General features: G+C 47.5%; 2 protein-coding genes and 1 non-coding gene across 3 annotated transcripts; 2 read left to right on the forward strand and 1 right to left on the reverse strand.

Moving 5' to 3' along the window:
• The first annotated feature begins 1,444 nt into the window (after nt 1-1,444).
• LOC103190599 lies at nt 1,445-7,733 on the forward strand. The gene is made up of 5 exons (XM_042338227.1): nt 1,445-1,499; nt 2,526-2,589; nt 3,372-3,396; nt 5,598-6,226; nt 7,693-7,733. The coding sequence occupies exons 2-5, from the start codon at nt 2,568-2,570 to the stop codon at nt 7,731-7,733; spliced, it is 717 nt and encodes a 238-aa protein (XP_042194161.1). The 5' UTR covers nt 1,445-1,499; nt 2,526-2,567.
• An 80-nt stretch (nt 7,734-7,813) lies between these two features.
• Nucleotides 7,814-8,546, forward strand: LOC121849467. The gene has a single exon (XM_042336759.1). It carries the CDS (start codon nt 7,896-7,898, stop codon nt 8,520-8,522), a length of 627 nt encoding a protein of 208 aa, XP_042192693.1. The 5' UTR covers nt 7,814-7,895; the 3' UTR covers nt 8,523-8,546.
• A 1,783-nt stretch (nt 8,547-10,329) lies between these two features.
• On the reverse strand, nt 10,330-10,401 carry trnav-cac. Its single transcript has one exon. It is a non-coding gene; the product is annotated as a tRNA-Val (tRNA).
• Between the last annotated feature and the right edge of the window lie 6,243 nt (nt 10,402-16,644).

Genomic DNA, 16,644 nt, shown 5'->3' on the forward strand with positions numbered 1-16,644 from the left:
AAGGCTTCAGAAAAGCGGCTGAGAAGGGTCAGCCTGGGGTATGTATCCCGGCCTCGACACACTGGGGATCACTTTCTGACTATCTACAAACAGGGAAACTGGGTCCTCACTCATTACACAGCAGTGAGGAGGACAGTGAGTAACATGGTCTGGTGAAACTCCAATTCAGCTCTGTTTACACTGTTCAAATACACCTTAGGAACTATTCTACATTCTAGTTTTAAATGATACAAACACAGTCCAAATTCCAAAGTCAAAAAAAATCGTTTCTGTTTGCTAACTGTCTGAAAGAGAATAATCCTCACTCACTATTTACTGTCCTTGGGAGTTTCCATGATCAGGTTTTATAAAGAAAAGCTTTGCTTTAACCATCTGCCTTCCCTATGCCGCCCTGACTCACAGAGACAAGGCTTGGACAGAGGGAACTGGGGCACTGCTGGAGTTTAACCGCTAAATCCTCATAGCTTGCCATTGAAAGCACTGTGTGTGGTGAGCCAGGCTGGCTGGGCTGCCATCAGCAGTGCCTTGGAGAACTGCACACCCGCCTCACTCAGCCACAGAGGATCGACTTGATTCTGAGGTTCTTGTGCCAGTTATTAGAGTTCAGCTCCAAGAAGGCCTTAACAGGGAGCAGCAGAATGCAAGTAAAAAGGGCGAACGTATATTTGTGGGCATGAAGCTGGATGGATACATGAGCCAATGGTTCAGAATCTACAAGAGAGATGGTCCTATCAGATCTAATAATGAGCAACAGTGTGAGGATGGAGAGCAGGTTACTTGGTCAGAGCACCTGGCACACAATGAGCATAATATGATTGAGATTGATGTCCTGAGAGGATAGGGAGCAACGCAGACTCCATCTGGAGCAATAAAACCATAAAAATCCCTCATTTACTTCCTAGCCATTCCTGCAGAATGTAAATTTGCTGCTACTTTTGTATATAAAATACACAGTCACTGCACTGTGAGTTTCTTCAAGATGTGAAAGTTGCTATAACAAATGCAAGGATTATGTTATTATTTTGCCACCCACCTGACTCTCAAATCATCCCTTTCCTACATCTAACTTATTGGCTATTAGTCACCCCCAGTAATCTGTCTAGGTCCTTTTAGAAGCTTCCTTCCGTTCTGCCTGTGCTGATAGCTTGTTCATGGCATTCCTGAGAACATTCTGAGAGAATGTAAAATGTAAGATTGTGTGGAATGTGGAAAACAAAATGAAATATAATCTTGATTTGGGAGCTGGGTTCTGTCTCTCTAATTTCTCTGATTATTTTTTATGAGTTGGTGAAATCTGTTTGAATGGTAGGTAGACATGTGGCGAGGCTCTTGTTTGAAACACTATGTGCCAATCTGGAATAGAATCCAACCACAGCAAACACTCACAAGTTACAGCAACTGAAAGAGTTCAAGGAACTTGTTCAGGTCACACAGTGATTCAGCTGCTGATCTCACCAGTCAACAGACACTCGCCAGACAACCAGTGCTCCAGCACACAGGTAAATTATTTTATAGTTCAATTCTAGACTTTAACAGCTGTTTCTCAGTGCAGGGATCAGGATAATCATCACAAGTGACACTTTAAATGATGTTGAGGATCAGTGAGATCATAGGTGCAGATACACAGATCTGTAATGGTGGGAGTGAAGGTGGTAAAAAAACCAACAGGATAGCATTTCAAAGCCCTTAACTGTGGCGGAGCCTGACACTGAGCCGATGGGAGGAGGTGTCCTTAAGCACGGTCGAAGAGGAAAGTCTTCAGGCAGGAATTGAAAAAGAGAAGAGAGGGGGCAAGGCGGAGGGATTGAGGGAGAGTGTTTCAGAGTTTCATGGTTCAGTGGCTAAAAGCACGACCTCCAATGGTGGGGCGGAGAGTGTGCTGGAAGAGCAGGAGGATGGTGTCAATCGAGCAGAGGCGCTGGGTGATGGATTGGGAAGTGAGGAGGTCAGAGAGGGAGGGAGGTGCCAGAAGGGAAGGGATTTGAATACAATTGTGATGATCTTGAAGTCGATCCGTTTGGTGATGGGGAGCCAGTGGAGCCCGGGTCAGAACTGGTGAGATGTAGGTACGGAGTTTAGTTCGGGTCGGCATGTGGGCGGCAGAGTTTTGAAAGAGCTTGTGAATGGTGGAGCTGGGGAGACCGGCGAGGAGCGCATTTGAGTAATCCAAGTGGGAGGTGACAAATGCATGCACAAGGGTTTTGGCTGTATTTTGGGTAAGATATGGTCGGAGGTGAGCAATGTGTCAGGGGTGGAAGAAGGCGATCCTGGTCAGGACGTGGGGGCGGAAAGCTGTGGGTCGACCTGGACGCCTAGATGGCGCACTGGTTTGGTGAATCTGAGGAAGATTGAGGAGTTCCTATCCAAACATACGAACCAATTTGCTCACAACAAGGTCCCACAAACAGCTGTGAAGAGACGAGTTTTGAGCCTTTGACAGAATGACTGTGGTTATTGTCAGGAAGAGATTGGAAAGGGATGATAAGGAGAGATTGCATTCATATTGTTTTTCTTCATTTCCAAAGGTTGTTCAGAAACATCATTGATGACAGGGAAGAGTTCACACAATGGCACAGATTTCCAGACCAGGTAATTAAACTATTGGAATCGATGAAAATATTGTATTAACTTCTATTCCAATCCTGTGCCCACTGCGAGTCAGGTAACAAGCTCCTGCTGTCTTCTCAGGGCTGAGCTGGCTCTAAGGTGAGGTTCCTGGCATCGGAATGTCAGAATCGAACCAGCCCTCCATGACCGTCTCTCATCTAGTTCTTGAGCCAGGCGGGTCCACAGTACTCCAGGACCCTGCTGATGATGGCACAATCATCGGCAGGAGTTGGAAGGGCAGAACAGTCACTGGACAAAGACTCTTCCCACTCAGCTCCTGTTAACCCTGGAAGCCAAAGCTCTAATGGGAAATGTGGTCCAAGGCGGACAAGCAGTGGGAAAGCTTGTCAGATAGAGCTCTCAATGGCAAGCTATGCGGTTTTAGCTGGTTAGACTCCAGCAATTACCCCAACACACAATCTGGGGTCCCTAAACCTTGGCCCTTGCCAGCCTGTACTCTCTGGATTTAGATAAGCAGGGGTTGTCCTTCTAGGTAGAGGGAAAGAGCACATTCTAGACACAGGGTAAATTCCAGGTGAAGGTGACATGCAGACGTGGAACTCAGTCTGGTTTGGATACTCAGGAGCACGATGTTGGGTTTCCACAAGAATCAGACACCCACTCACCAAAAATAAATTTACTGTGAACGGTGAGGATATTCCCTCTTGTGTGGTCACTGTATCAGCCAGGATTGTGTCTGTTCACTCTGTTAATACCAGATAATAACCAATAATAATGGCTCTTGTTTCTCCCTTGTTTAACAGACATAGTCAATGTAACCGAGGACAGGTACGTACAGATGTGAGGCAGCTGCTGAATAAACTGTCTGATGTGTGTGTGTTTGTGTGTGTGTGCGCGTGTGTGTGTTAGTGTGTGTGTGTGAGCGTTTGTGTGTGACTCACATTACCGGAGACACGGGAAGGAATGTTGTCACATGTAATATGTGGGAATAAGTGAGAACTACATAAGACCACGAGAACATTAGAAACGCTAGATGAAAAAAAGACCAATGTCCATCTAGTTCGCCTTCAACCTTCCTAGCAGTCGCATGCAAATATGTACCAAACTATCTAATCTTGCTTTTCCAGCGTGAACATGCCCAATAGGCACTCCTCAAGTGGTTCAGATCCTACCCCTCACAACGTCTCCACTTCTTCTCCACAATTTCTCCTCTAGCCCCCGCACCATCTCATAAGGAGTTACTCAGGTCTCTGTCTTTGTCCGCCTCCTCTTCAATATCTATATGCTCCCTCTTAGTGACATCATCCCCAGACATGGGGTCAACTTCCACATGTATGTGGATGACACCCAACTCTACCTCTCTGCCTCCATCCTTGACTCCAGGACCACTGCTGTGCTGACAGAATGTCTGTCAGACATCAAGTTTGGATGAGAGCTAATTTTCTTCAGTTGAAAGTCAACAAGAATGAAGCTCTCCTGATTAGCTCCTGTCAATGCCTCAACACCTTAGGCGCTGACAGCACCACTATCCATGGATGCACACTCCACCTTAATAAGCCAGTCTGGTGCCCTGGTGTCTTGTTTGACCCTCAAGTGTACTTTCTACCCCACATCCATGCCATGACCTGCTCTGCCTTCCCCCATCTCTGTAACATTGCCCGGCTCTGCCACTGTCTCACACCACAGGCCGCCGAAACCCACATACTCGCATTCATAACATCCAAGCTTGACTATTCAAAGTCCCTCCTTGTCAGCTTCCCCAACTCCTGCCTCCATAATCTGCAGATCATCCAGAACGCTGCAGCCCGTGTCCTCTCCTGCACCATCCTCTGTGACCCTTTCACCCCCAACCTCGCCCGACTCCAATGGCATCTCATCACACAAAGGATACAGCTCAAGATCCTGTTTTTCACCTTCAAAGCCCTTCATGGCCTTGCGCCCCCCTACCTCTGAGACCTCCTTACCATATACCAACCTGCTCGCTCCCTCTGCTTAGTGGGCTCTGGCCTGCTTCACTTCCCTCGCCTCGCCCACCCAACCATTGACAGGTGAGCCTTCAGTCACTCTGACCCCGCCCTCTGAAATTCCATTTTGCAGTCCCTCTACCTCGCCCCCTTCCTTGCCTCCTTCAAGATCCATCTCAAGACCGTCTTCTTCAACCATGCTTTCGATCACCATGCTTCCCCTCTGCCCTCCAGCCTCCCCAATCCCGACCCCCAGCTCAGGTCCGAAAAACTGATTGTCCAGCGCCTTGGGATGTCCTCACCATGTGAAAGGCACTATATAAATGTAATTTTGTTGTTCTCATAGTCCAGTGAGTCCCTCCATTTCCCCAACCATTCTGGTTGCCCTCCTCTGTATCCTCTCAATTTCTCCCATATCTTTTTGTACTTCGGTGACCAGAACTGCACACAGTATACTCTAAGTATAGTCTCACCAACAATTTATACAGTGGCAGGATTACACCACTACTTCAGCTTGCTATTGATCTTGGAGTCCTGTAGCTTAGTGGTTAGAGCACTCGTCTTGCTATTGAGAAGACCTGGGTTTGATTCCCCGCAGGTCAAAATGTTGGGCAAGTTTCTTTACTCACACTCCTCTGTTTATCTAGCATTAAGTAGGAACCCGGTTGTTAGTTGATTGGTGGATCACTTTTCCGGGAATAATAATTCCTTAACAAAAAATCCACTATTGTTTGTGGGACACTGCTGTGCGCAATTGGCTGCTGCAATTCATCCACAAAATACACACTAAATTCAATTTACAGTATATTCTGTAAAGTGCTTTGAAATGTGTTGAAGAATTGAGAAAGAGCTATAGCAAATGTAAGGATTATTATTTTCATTATTATTACCTTTTGATACATTCTAACATCTGGTTTGATCTACTCATAACCACAGAGCATTGTTGCGAGAGCTTCGATTTATTATCAGTATCCCAATTAATTTCTAAAATCACCAATTACGATCGTTGGTCCCTTACTGGTCACCTTCCTTATCTCTTCCTTATACACTTGTTTGTCCTAACAGGAAAGCGTTTGAAGCTGAAGTTAAACAGAGGAAGCAGGATGTGAAGGATTTTGTCACCTTGTTCCCTGTGTGGAGAGTGTGGATGATCAGCTACATCAGAGACCTACGAGAGATCGCATACGATATATACTCGATTCACAAACCAGGCACGAGAGTGGGAGTCGGCCAGAGTGTGGCTGGTGGGGCTGACAACACTGCAGCTTGTGACACGGACATTGTTACCCAAACACAGAGACGCAAAAGGGTTAATGATATCATTGAGCAATATACAAAGGACAGCAGAGAAATGGCAGAGTGTTACATGAAACTCTCACGAGCAGTTCGGATCTTGAAACGTTATGGTAAGAAATCAGAAACCACATTTCCTGGTGGAGCTGAGAGTCTCACTGAACACTTGGCTGGATTTGCTGCTGTGGCTGAAACAATAAGCAAACAGGAGACAGTGACATCCAAGGCCGGGTCAGCAGCTCAGACAAGGCTGCCTTTCATATTGTCTCTGATCTCCAGAGCAAACAATGTTAATCTCAACCGTGGAGCCAGGGCAGATATTGCTAAACACATTCATGGTGTGGCTGAAGTGCTGGAGGATGAAGTGATGGCGTATAAAGAGGTTTATAAACATCTGGAAGGTACAGCAACTATTTCAATGTACAGCACAGCTGAGGCAGGGTTCAGTGATGTAATATTCATGGTGGGTGCAGGAAGATAGCAGAGTACATCTGACCAAAATAAATCTTCTTATGTGTGTGCAGAAGAGAAGGGATTGCACTTTACATGTGAGGGGAGAGAAACCGTTCGTTTGAAAGTATTCTCAACTCTAACTCAGAACTTTGTGGATTGAGCTCCACATCAGGACTTTGAGTTCATCATCCGGGTTTGAAACTCGAGAGCAGCGCAGGGTTGGGGAGAGCACTGCAATGTCGGATGTGCTACCTTTTAGTTGAGACATTAAACCGAGGTCTATCTGTGCCATGTTCAGGTGGATGTTTAAATTCCACTGGCACTGTTTGAAAAGGCAAAGAATTTCTCAGGGTCAGGAAAACAATGCCCCAGAAAAAATTAGTTATTCACTTGTGGGATATTGCTGTGAACAAATTGGTAGCCACTTTTGCCTACAAAATGCACAGTCAATACACTTTACAGTAAATCCTGTGTGTTCGTGTGTGTGTGTGTGTGTGTGGGGAGAGATGTGTAACACTGTAGCATTAGGAGGAGAGAAGTGACTGGGTAGAAATTCCTGCCTTGGGGCTAAATTTTTTCTCTTAACACAGAAATTCTGAGTGCTCACAATTTGTCAAATTCTTAATCCCGGGCTTTAATTTTGAAGCTGGGTTTCCAGCGGTTTGGGACATCCTCCTGATGTGAAAGGCACAATACAAATATCATTTATTGTTCTTGTTGCTATAAGTTATTTTAAGAACTGAAAAAATGGGCTTCAAAGTTAGAACCAACTTCAACAATTTGCCAAATTCTGCACACTCTGAAAGAATAATAATAATCCTTGCTTTTGATATAGTGCCTTATCAAGTCATTCAAACAACAACAATTTGCATTTATATAGAGCTCTTCACCCCGCACGGCATCTCGGAGTGTTTAACAGTGGCGGAGCCCGATTGGTGGATCGCTTCACAGGATATATTATAAAGTGGATTGACTGTGTTTTTATGGGCAAAACGTGCACACAAAATGCACACAGCAGTGAGCCACAAATAGTCGTGGATTGAGCGACCAATCAAATTACAACCGGGTTCCTACTTACTGCGAGGTAAACACGTGTGTGGAATAAGGAAACTTGTAAAGTAAATTCGGGTGAAACTCCTGCACAATATCATCAATGCTGAGTGTTCCCCACTCGCGGCTCCTGTGTGACCCACTGTGTTTGTCAGGAAAGAAGCCAAACCTTGACAGCAGTAGAGCTGCCACATTGCTGCTCTGCTCCTGTCGCTGCCAAGGGGAGAACGCTTTGTTTACCCGCGAGTGGTGAGGACATTCCCTCCTGTGTGGTCACTGTATCAGTCAGGATTGTGTCTGTTCTCTCTGTTGGTACCAGATAATAACCAGTGATAATGGCTCCTGTTTCTCCCTTGTTCAACAGATACAGTCAGTGACAACGAGTACAGGTACGTACAGATGTGAGGCAGCTGCTGAATACACTGCCGGATATTGTGAATGAATCACTTGTTGTCACATGGCTCTGTCTGATTGGCTTTTTATCTCATTAACAGGAAAGAGAACAAAGTTGTTCTGGAAAAGATAATTGAAACTTTTGAAAACTATTTCCCGGTCTGGAGAGAATGGATGAGAGGACACGTGAGAGGATTGCGAGAGATTGCAGACGACATCGTCAATTATCCCAAACAAGACCCCACAGTGAATATTACTGTGTGTAGTAGAGTGCAACTCTCCATTACAGCAATAATTATTGCCCCTTTCTCACTGAGCACGAGGTTGGTGCTTGTGGCCCTGGGAGGCAGGAAGGGTGTAGCTGAGGATGATGTGACTAGACACATGGGTGTGGCACAGACAGACAAACTGAAAAGAGTTCATAGAATCATAGAACGTTATAAAAAGGACAGCAGAGAAATGTCAGGTCTATTGATGAAGCTCTACAGTGCGAAACTGTTCTTTAATGATGAAATATTAAGAGAAGGTGCATTGAGTCTTGTCTTTGAGATATTCCCCAAGCACTGGCGTGCTTTTCCCACAGTTATCTCAGCAGCGACCAAACTGATGATAGTAATGTTCAGGGCTGCGACAGGAGGGCTGTCAGGACTCTGTAATGTCTACTCTGGAGCAAACAATTTCTCTCCCTTTAACCTTAACAAGACAGGAGTTGCTAAGCAGATACGAGAAGCGGCTGATATGATGGAGGATGAGATACGAGCATGTGAAGAGGTTTATAAACGTTTTCAAAAGAAAAATTAAATCAGTATAATAATCCTTGCATTTAATATGAATTATTTCAATAAATCAATCAATGTGCAGCAGTTTGGCTACTAATTGACATGAGTGTCTGTGGGACAAGGAGGTTAAACCAGCCAGGCTTCTGCTCCTGACCGCTGCAGGAAGCTGACATTGGCTGATAATAATATAATTATAATAATAATAATCCTTGCATTTGATATAGTGCCTTATCATGTCTTTGAGAAGTCTCAAAGCGCTTCACAGAATATATTAAAAAATGAATAGGTTAGGCTGACACTTACTGTCACAAGTGCAATACAATATAAATTTACATTTATATAACGCCTTTCATGTTGGAAGGATATTTCAGGCTCTTAACTTTCCTAGCTGGGCAAAGAGCTGAGGGAAGTGGGGAAGGGAGGGATGACCAAAGGTATGGTCAAAGAGGAGGGTCTTTAGATGGACCTTGAAAGAGGAGAAGGAGGGAGGCAGTCAGAAGGACTATGAGATGGTGTTCCAGAGAGTGGAGGCAGACAGACAGATATGTTGAAATTACACTCATTGATGGTGAGCCAAGGAGGTTAGGGACAAGCCAGTACCCTCTCATGGTCACCTTGTTTACCTCTTTTATTGGGTTATTAATGTAGATATTCTGTACATATTGAGATTTTGTGCAAAGCAAGACGCTTTTGCTTTAAGCGCCTTTAATGTCTAGGGACCAAAATCTAATTTTCAATCAGTAAGGACAGCCTTGGTGACCCAAAGTCTGTGACCTGGGTGAGTCACTGAAAAAAAGACAGGAAAGGATCACGTGGGTCCTAGAGGGGACCTACTGATACACTGAAAGGGAAGGAGATGGAAGATGGATAGAAAATGGATGAGATACATTGGAAGGGTCAGCGTTAGGACATATAAAAGAAGGGGGCTTGCTGAACTCAGGGTTACTCTTCGCCTTGTATGTCATTAAGGAAGTACATACCTGACCCAAGAGCTTCGCCTCCAGGTCAGGGTTGTTTTGTCTTTGTAAATTAACTTTGAATAGAGATGCTGGTGTCACAGTTTAGTGTCAGGCTATTTTCTATTTCTGAATATTGCGACATTTGTCATATTCTGGTTCGTGTAAATTAGGCATAGGGTTTAAGGACCAGTAAAACACTGTTGAGTTTTCTATACGGTGCTTCTCGAGTCTCTGTAAAGATCAAGGATGGAGGGAGAGATACAAACAGATTATTGTCTGGTAGTGCAAAGGATGTTGATGAAAGCATCCCTTTGTTACACAATAAGGCATTGAGATTACCTGTCATCATGTGCATATTCTCATTAGTGCAGTTTCACTCAGTGAGGGGAACATAACATTTACACAGCACACTTTTCACGTTGAAAGAACGTCTAAAACGCTCAACACTATTGGTTGGGCACCTGAGCTGGGGGTGGGAGCCAAGGGAGGTGGGCAGGGAGGGGAAAAGATGATCGAAAGCGTGGTCAAAGAGTTGGGTCTTGACATGGCTTGAAAGAAGGGAGGGAGGGATCGAGTTGGAGAGAATCTGGGAATGGAACTCCAGAGAGAGGGGGCAAAATAATAATAATAATAAAAATCCTTGCATTTGATATAGCACTTTTCACATTGTCCAGACATCTTAAAGCGCTTCACAGAGTATACTGCAAAGTGAATTGACTGTATATTTGTGGGCGAAACGCGGCAGCCAATTGCGCACAGCAGTGTCTCACAAACAGTCATGGATTGAAGTGACCAATTTATTATTGTTTTTTTTTCTTGAGGGATTATTATCAGGCGTGTGGAGTAAGGAAACTTGCCCAAGGTTTCGCCCTGACCTGCCGGGAATCGAACCCAGGTCTCTCGCTTGTGAGGCGAGTGCTCTAACCACTGAGCTACAGGACTCCATGAAAATGGCAATGATGGGGCAGATGGGGTGGGGGGACATGAAGAAAGTTGGTGTTTGTTGGGCAAAGGATTGGCTGAGCGGTGAGATGGGGTCAGGGCGGGGGGAGGTGGGGGAAGGATGAAGGACAAAGAGAAGTTTCTCACTGGGGAAAGAGGGAGTTTTCTCTGAGGGAACTGCACGTCTCTTCACTTGATATCTGACCTCGTTCTCCCCCACACACCCCCCACTCCAATCATCTCTCCTCAATTCTCCTCTCTCTGCTCTCTCAGTCTTTAGGTTTCTCTCTCTCCCCCTCTCTATTTCTTTTTCCCTCTCTCCCTCATGATCTCTCTCTCTCTCTCTATCTCTCTGTCAATCACTCTCTTCTCCTCTCAATCACTTTCTCTGTCCTCTCTCATTTGTGCCCCCTCCCCACTCTCCCCCTCCCTTCTCTCTCCACCCTCCCTTCTCTGTCCCCCTCCCTCTCTCTCTCCCCCCTCCCCCTCTCGCTCGGTTCCCCTCTCTTCCTCCCTTCCCCCTCTCTCCCCCCTCCCTTTCTCTCCCCCTCCACTCTCTCTCCCCCTCCCCTCGCTACCCTCCCCTCTCTCCTCTCCCCTCCACTCTCTCTCCCCTCCCCTCGCTAACCCCTCCCCTCTCTCCTCTCCCCTTCACTCTCTCCCCTTCCCTCACTATCCCCTCCCCTCTCTCCTTCTCTCCCCCACCACTCTCTCTCCCTATTCTCGCTACCCCCTCCACTCTCTCCTTCTCCCCCCACTCTCTCCCCCCACCCCTCCCTCCCCACATCCACTCTCTCCTAATCTCCCTTCCCCTCTCCACCTCACTAGCACCCCCACTCTTTCTCTCCGCCCCTCTTCTCTCTCGCTCTGTCCCTCGCTCCCCCTCCCAACGTCCTCTCTCTCTCCCCCCTCTCCCCTCTTTCTCCCCCCTTCTCCCCATCTCTTCTCTCCTCTCTCTCTCCCCTCTATCCCCTTCCCTCTGTTCCCCTCTATCCCTCTCTCCCCTCTATCCCTCTCTCTCTCTCTCCCTCCCATCTGTATCCCTTCTCTCTCTCTCCTTCCCCTCTATCCCCCCCCCCCCCTCTCTCTCCCCTCTCCTCTCTCTAACCCCCTCTCCTCTCTGTCTTCCCTCTATCCTTCCTCCCCCACTCTCTCCCCTTCTCTCTCTCTCCCCTCCTCTCTCTCCCTCCCTTCTATCCTCACTCCCTCTCTCCCCGCCCCCACCACTCTCCTCTCTCTCTCCCTCCCCTCTGTCCCCCCTCCCTCTCTCTTTCTGTCACTCAGCTGAGCGACTCTGGCAGCAGAAAATGGCCACTCAGGGGTCACATGACAAATTGCAGAAATGGGGGTATTATTTCCACTCCCTGCGCAAGTTCCTCCCAACCACCAGCTCCTGCCGCTGCCCTGAGAGGACGGTTTGTGGGGAGGGAAGCAGCGAGTGGTCCAAAGTTGGAAATGGTCTCAGGCCAGATGCCGGCCATGGGCCGCCTATTGGACCACACTGACCTAAAGGAACAAATAATACATAAAAGAACACACAAACACTCAGGACAAGTGATGTTTGTGAGACAAACGGTGCAGGTAACACAGGGGCTGGAGTGCTGGGAAAAGAATCAGCAGCCATTCTTTAGTAGCTTTCACATGAAGAGGATGTCTCAAAGTGCTTACCATAACCGACCGGCACACGTGGGTTGGGGGCTGAGCAAAGTGAGACTCCGTACACTAAATCCTCGGCTTCGCCAGACCAATGTGGGGAGAGATCCAATCCGATGAACTGGAATTTTTTCCTGATAAGCGCAATTACAATGCCTTTATTGGCATTTTTCAATGCCGGTAAATGTCAGTAACAACATTTGTTGTATTTGTTTGAGATCTGCAACCAGAAGATAGCGAATAAACTATCTTCTGCTCATGGGATTGAAACTGAATCAAAAGTGGATTTACTTAAGGCCAGTGAGCACGGGGAGGCGGGAAATGGTAAGCAGGGCTGGGAGAGGTGGGCTGGGGAGGCGGATCTAGGAGAGATGGGATGACGGGAAATAGGGCTGGGATAGGTGGGCTGGGGGAGATGGGGCGAGTAGAGGTGGGCTAGTGGGAGGCGGGGCTAGGAGAGGTGGGCAAGAAGGCAGGGCTAGGAGAGGTGGGCTGGCAAGAGGTGGGGCACTAGGAGAGGGTGGCTAGCAGGGGTGGGGCACTAGGAGAAGTGGGCTTGGGAGTTGGGGATTGAAGAAGTGGGTGGGGTTTGATAGGGCTAGGAGGGGTACGGTTGGGGGAGGCAAGGCTAGGAGAGGTAGGCTCATGGGAGGTGGAGCTAGGAGAGGGAGGCTGGGGCTCCAGGAGAAGTGAGCTGGTGGGAGGCTGGGTCTAGTACAGGTGGGCTGGGGAGGCGGGGCTAGGAGAGGTGGGCTGGGGAGGCGGGGCTCGGAGAGGTGGGCTGGGGAGGTGGGGCTAGGAGAGGTGGGCTGGGGAGGCGGGGCTAGGAGAGGTGGGCTGGGGAGGCGGGGCTAGGAGAGGTGGGCTGGGGAGGCAGGGCTCGGAGAGGTGGGCTGGGGAGGCGGGGCTAGGAGAGGTTGGCTGGGGAGGTGGGGCTAGGAGAGGTGGGCTGGGGAGGCGGGGCTAGGAGAGGTGGGCTGGGGAGGCGGGGCTAGGAGAGGTGGGCTGGGGAGGCAGGGCTCGGAGAGGTGGGCTTTCACTGGAGCTGAGAGGGTTGAGAGGAGCTGATATAGGTGAACGCAATGGTGAGGGTTTGACAGGGTCAAGAGGGAGAAACTATTCCCATGAGCAGAGGGTCAATGACTGGAGGCTGTAGATATAAGATACTGTAGTTATAAAAACAGTGATGATGAGAGCAGTGGGATTGATTGAACACTTTTCTCTGAGAGTCAGTGTAGACTCCTGTGCTAAGTTTGCTTTCTATTTTTTGTGCCATGTGATCGTTAACATCACCTGAACAGGCAGACAGGGCATTGGTTTAAAGGATGGAACCTCAAACAGAGTGTCAGCCTAAACTCTTAAAGTCCTGAGCTCAAGGCTTGACCTCACACCTTTCTGATTCAGAAGCAAGAGAGCTGCCAAGCAAATTAGGTTGGCATCTGTACTGTTGGCAGGAGAGGTGGGGAGTCTGTCCAGCAGGGCAATGGAATAATCAGCCTGGGCATGATGGAGGACATGACAGTGTCAAAGCTGCAGAGAGGACAAAGAAAACAAGGGGGCGAAGACATGTCTGATTGGAAATGGAGAGAATGTAGTTGGCAACGTTTACCAGCGCAGACTCGGTTGACAGGGCAGAATCTGGATTCGAGGGACTAAAGGAAGGAGGGATGGGAAAGGAAGGAGTGAAGCTGTGCGGGAACAACTGAATCCAACACCTTGGAGTTCAGGGGCAGTTTGGAGATGGGTCAGTAGCTGGAGAGCAAGGAGGGATATTGAGATGTGGGGTGGGGGGTGGGTGATTAGGGTGATGACTATTGCTTTGAAAGCGGAGGGGGCACTGTACCAGTGTAGAAGGAAAGGTTGATAACAAAATAATTAGCTACTTTAAAGCTGCTGACCAGTCGAAATTGTATGCTTTTGTTGGAGTCCTATATAAAGGAGAAGACTTGCAAGAGCGTCACTTGAGCAGAGATCCCAGCAGCATGAGGAGGGAACTGAGTGAGATGGAACAGAATGAGAATTCTGTTAAGAAACTTGGTGAGAGTGGGAATTCTTCAGTAAGAGAGATACCAGAGAGCAAGAGAGAATTCTCATTCAGCAGAAGAGTGGGGAATCTATCTTGAGGTAGAGGTAAACTACATCAAAAATATATATAGATTCCTCTGCTCTTTAGCAGAGAGCCCAGGAGAGTGAGGACATACCTGAGGGAGGTGGAACAGAGTAAGAATTCTGTTCAGAAATTTGGTGAGAATGGGAATTCGATGTAGATGGGCAAAGAGGTGCATAATTACAAAATATGTAAGTTAAATTAAAATAATATAAAAAAATGTCAGGGCCGCTGAGACAGGTTGCATGCACAATGTATGCCATGTGGGGACTCCAGGATGCTTTGTGTGGCCTGGACAAGCACATGTATAGGAAGTGTCTTCGGCTGGAGTTTCTGAGCTCAAGGAAAGGCTGGTGTCATTACAAAGCATACGGGAGGTGATGAGTTCATGGATTGAACATTTCAAGAGGTGGTCACCCCACAGCCACAGAGGGTTCAGATGGAGAGTGGGTGGTTGACCACCTGGCATGATAGGATGAGGGAACGGACCATGCAGAAATCCCCTGACAGTGTGGCATTCACAAACTGATTCTCTGTACTGAATACCGGTCAGGGTGATGATAGCTCTCGGGAGGGGAGTCAAAAGCAATTGGATGCACAGGGGGACACAGGGAAAAGTGTCAATGCAATTGTCATTGGGATGAAAGGAGTAAACAGGCATTTCTGCAACCAAGACGTGACTCTCGCATGGTGTGTTGCCTTCCTGGTGTTAGGGTTGAAGACATCATGGAATGGGTGGAAAATGTCTACAGGGGGAAGGGGAACATCCAGAGGTTGTGGTCGATGTTGGGATCCATGACGTAGGGAAAAAAAGGGCTGAGATCCTACAAGGAGAGTGTCAGAAGCTAGAGAAAAAGCTAAAGAATAGGACCTCAAAGGTGGTGATCTCTGGATTACTCCCAGTGCCTCGTGCAAGTGAGTATCAAAACAGCAGGATGAAACACATGAATGCATTGGTGGAGAAATGGTGCAGAAAGGAGAGCTTCAGGGTTCCTGAATCATTGGTACCAGCTCTGAGACAGTTTGGACCAGTACAAGGTGTATGGGTTACACCTGAACAGGGACCAACGTCTTCGCAGGGAGGTTAACTATGCTGTGGAGAAGGTTTTAAAATAATTTTGAGGGGGGAAGGGAATCAGGATGTAGCATTAGAGACAACAAACAAATTACATAGAGGGCTGGGAGAGAAGAATAACAATGTAATAAGGAATAATGTAGAAAAAGGAGGGATTAGATGAGAGAGAAATGCAGAACAAACTAAAACGATCTTGGAGTGCATGTGCATAAATGCACGGAGTGTGTTGAATAAGGTTGGTGAGCTGCAGGCTCAAGTTTCCACGTGGGGTTATGATGTATGGCAATAAAGGAGACCTGGCTCAAACAAGGGCAGGAATGGGAGCTGAATATTCCTGGTTACAATGTATTCAGGAGGGATAGTGAAGGACAAAAAACGAGGGGGGGGGGGGCGTGGCAATATTGATTAAAGACACGGTTACTGACCTGGAAAAGACGATGTGCTAGAGTGTCCAAAAACAGAATCTATTTGGTTAGAGTTAAGGAGCAGAAAAGGATCTGTTACTCTGTTAGGTGTATAGTATAGACCACCAAATAATGGGAAGGAGATAAATGAGCAAATCTGCAAGCAGGCTTCAGAAAGATGCAAAACCAATAGAATGTTAATAATGGGGGACTTCAATTATCCTAATATACACTGGTAAAATAACAGTGCAAGGAGGGGAAAGGATGTGCAGGATAACTTTCTGGATCAATGTGTTTCCAGCCCAACGAGGAAGGAAGCAGTGCTGGATTTAGTTCTGGGGAGTGAAGTGGGGCAAGTGGAGCAGGTTTTAGTAGGAGAGCATTGAGTTCAAGATACTTGTCTTCACCTTGGCCTTGCCATCTCCTACCTCTCTGACCTGCTGATTCCCTACCAACCTGCCCGCTCCCTCCGTTCATCAGGCTCCGGCCTGCTCCATGTCTCCCACCCAACCCGCCCTACCATCGGAGGCTGGGGTTTCAACCTCTCTGCCCCACACTCTGGAACTCCATCCCACGGTCCCCTCACCTCGCTTCTTCTCTTGTCTCCTTCAAGGCCGGTCTCAAGACCCTTATCTTCGACCGTGCCTTTGGTCTGCCTCTCACCTCTATGCCTTCCCTCACGCCTACACCACCCCACCCCATGCTCGGGCCCCGACACCTGACTGTTCAGCACTTTGGGACATCCTTCCGACGTGAAAGGAGCTCTATAAGTGTGATTTTGTTGTTGTTGACAACAGCAATCACAACATCATTAGGTTTAGTGTACTTATGAAAATGGACAAGGAGCATCAAAGGTGAAGATACTCAACTGGAAGAGGGATAATTTCAGTGAGTTAAAAAGGGACGTAGCCAAGGTGGACTGAAAGAAAGATTGGCAGGTAAAACAGCTAACGAGCAATGGGAAGTCTTCAAGGAGGAGATAGTTTGGGGACAGAAATAATAAT

Source organism: Callorhinchus milii, unplaced genomic scaffold (genome assembly GCF_018977255.1).
Source record: "Callorhinchus milii isolate IMCB2004 unplaced genomic scaffold, IMCB_Cmil_1.0 Scaffold1, whole genome shotgun sequence".
NCBI classification, from domain to species: Eukaryota; Metazoa; Chordata; class Chondrichthyes; order Chimaeriformes; family Callorhinchidae; genus Callorhinchus; species Callorhinchus milii.

Bases quoted from the DNA above. Each gene is read 5' to 3' on its own strand.
- LOC103190599 (XM_042338227.1), top strand. From the start codon at position 2,568: ATGGCACAGATTTCCAGACCAG. The intron at 2,590-3,371 runs GTAATTAAACTA...CTTGTTTAACAG, and splicing joins GGCACAGATTTCCAGACCAG to ACATAGTCAATGTAACCGAG. The intron at 6,227-7,692 runs GTACAGCAACTA...CTTGTTCAACAG, and splicing joins GGTTTATAAACATCTGGAAG to ATACAGTCAGTGACAACGAG.
- LOC121849467 (XM_042336759.1), top strand. From the start codon at position 7,896: ATGAGAGGACACGTGAGAGGATTGCGAGAGATTGCAGACGACATCGTC.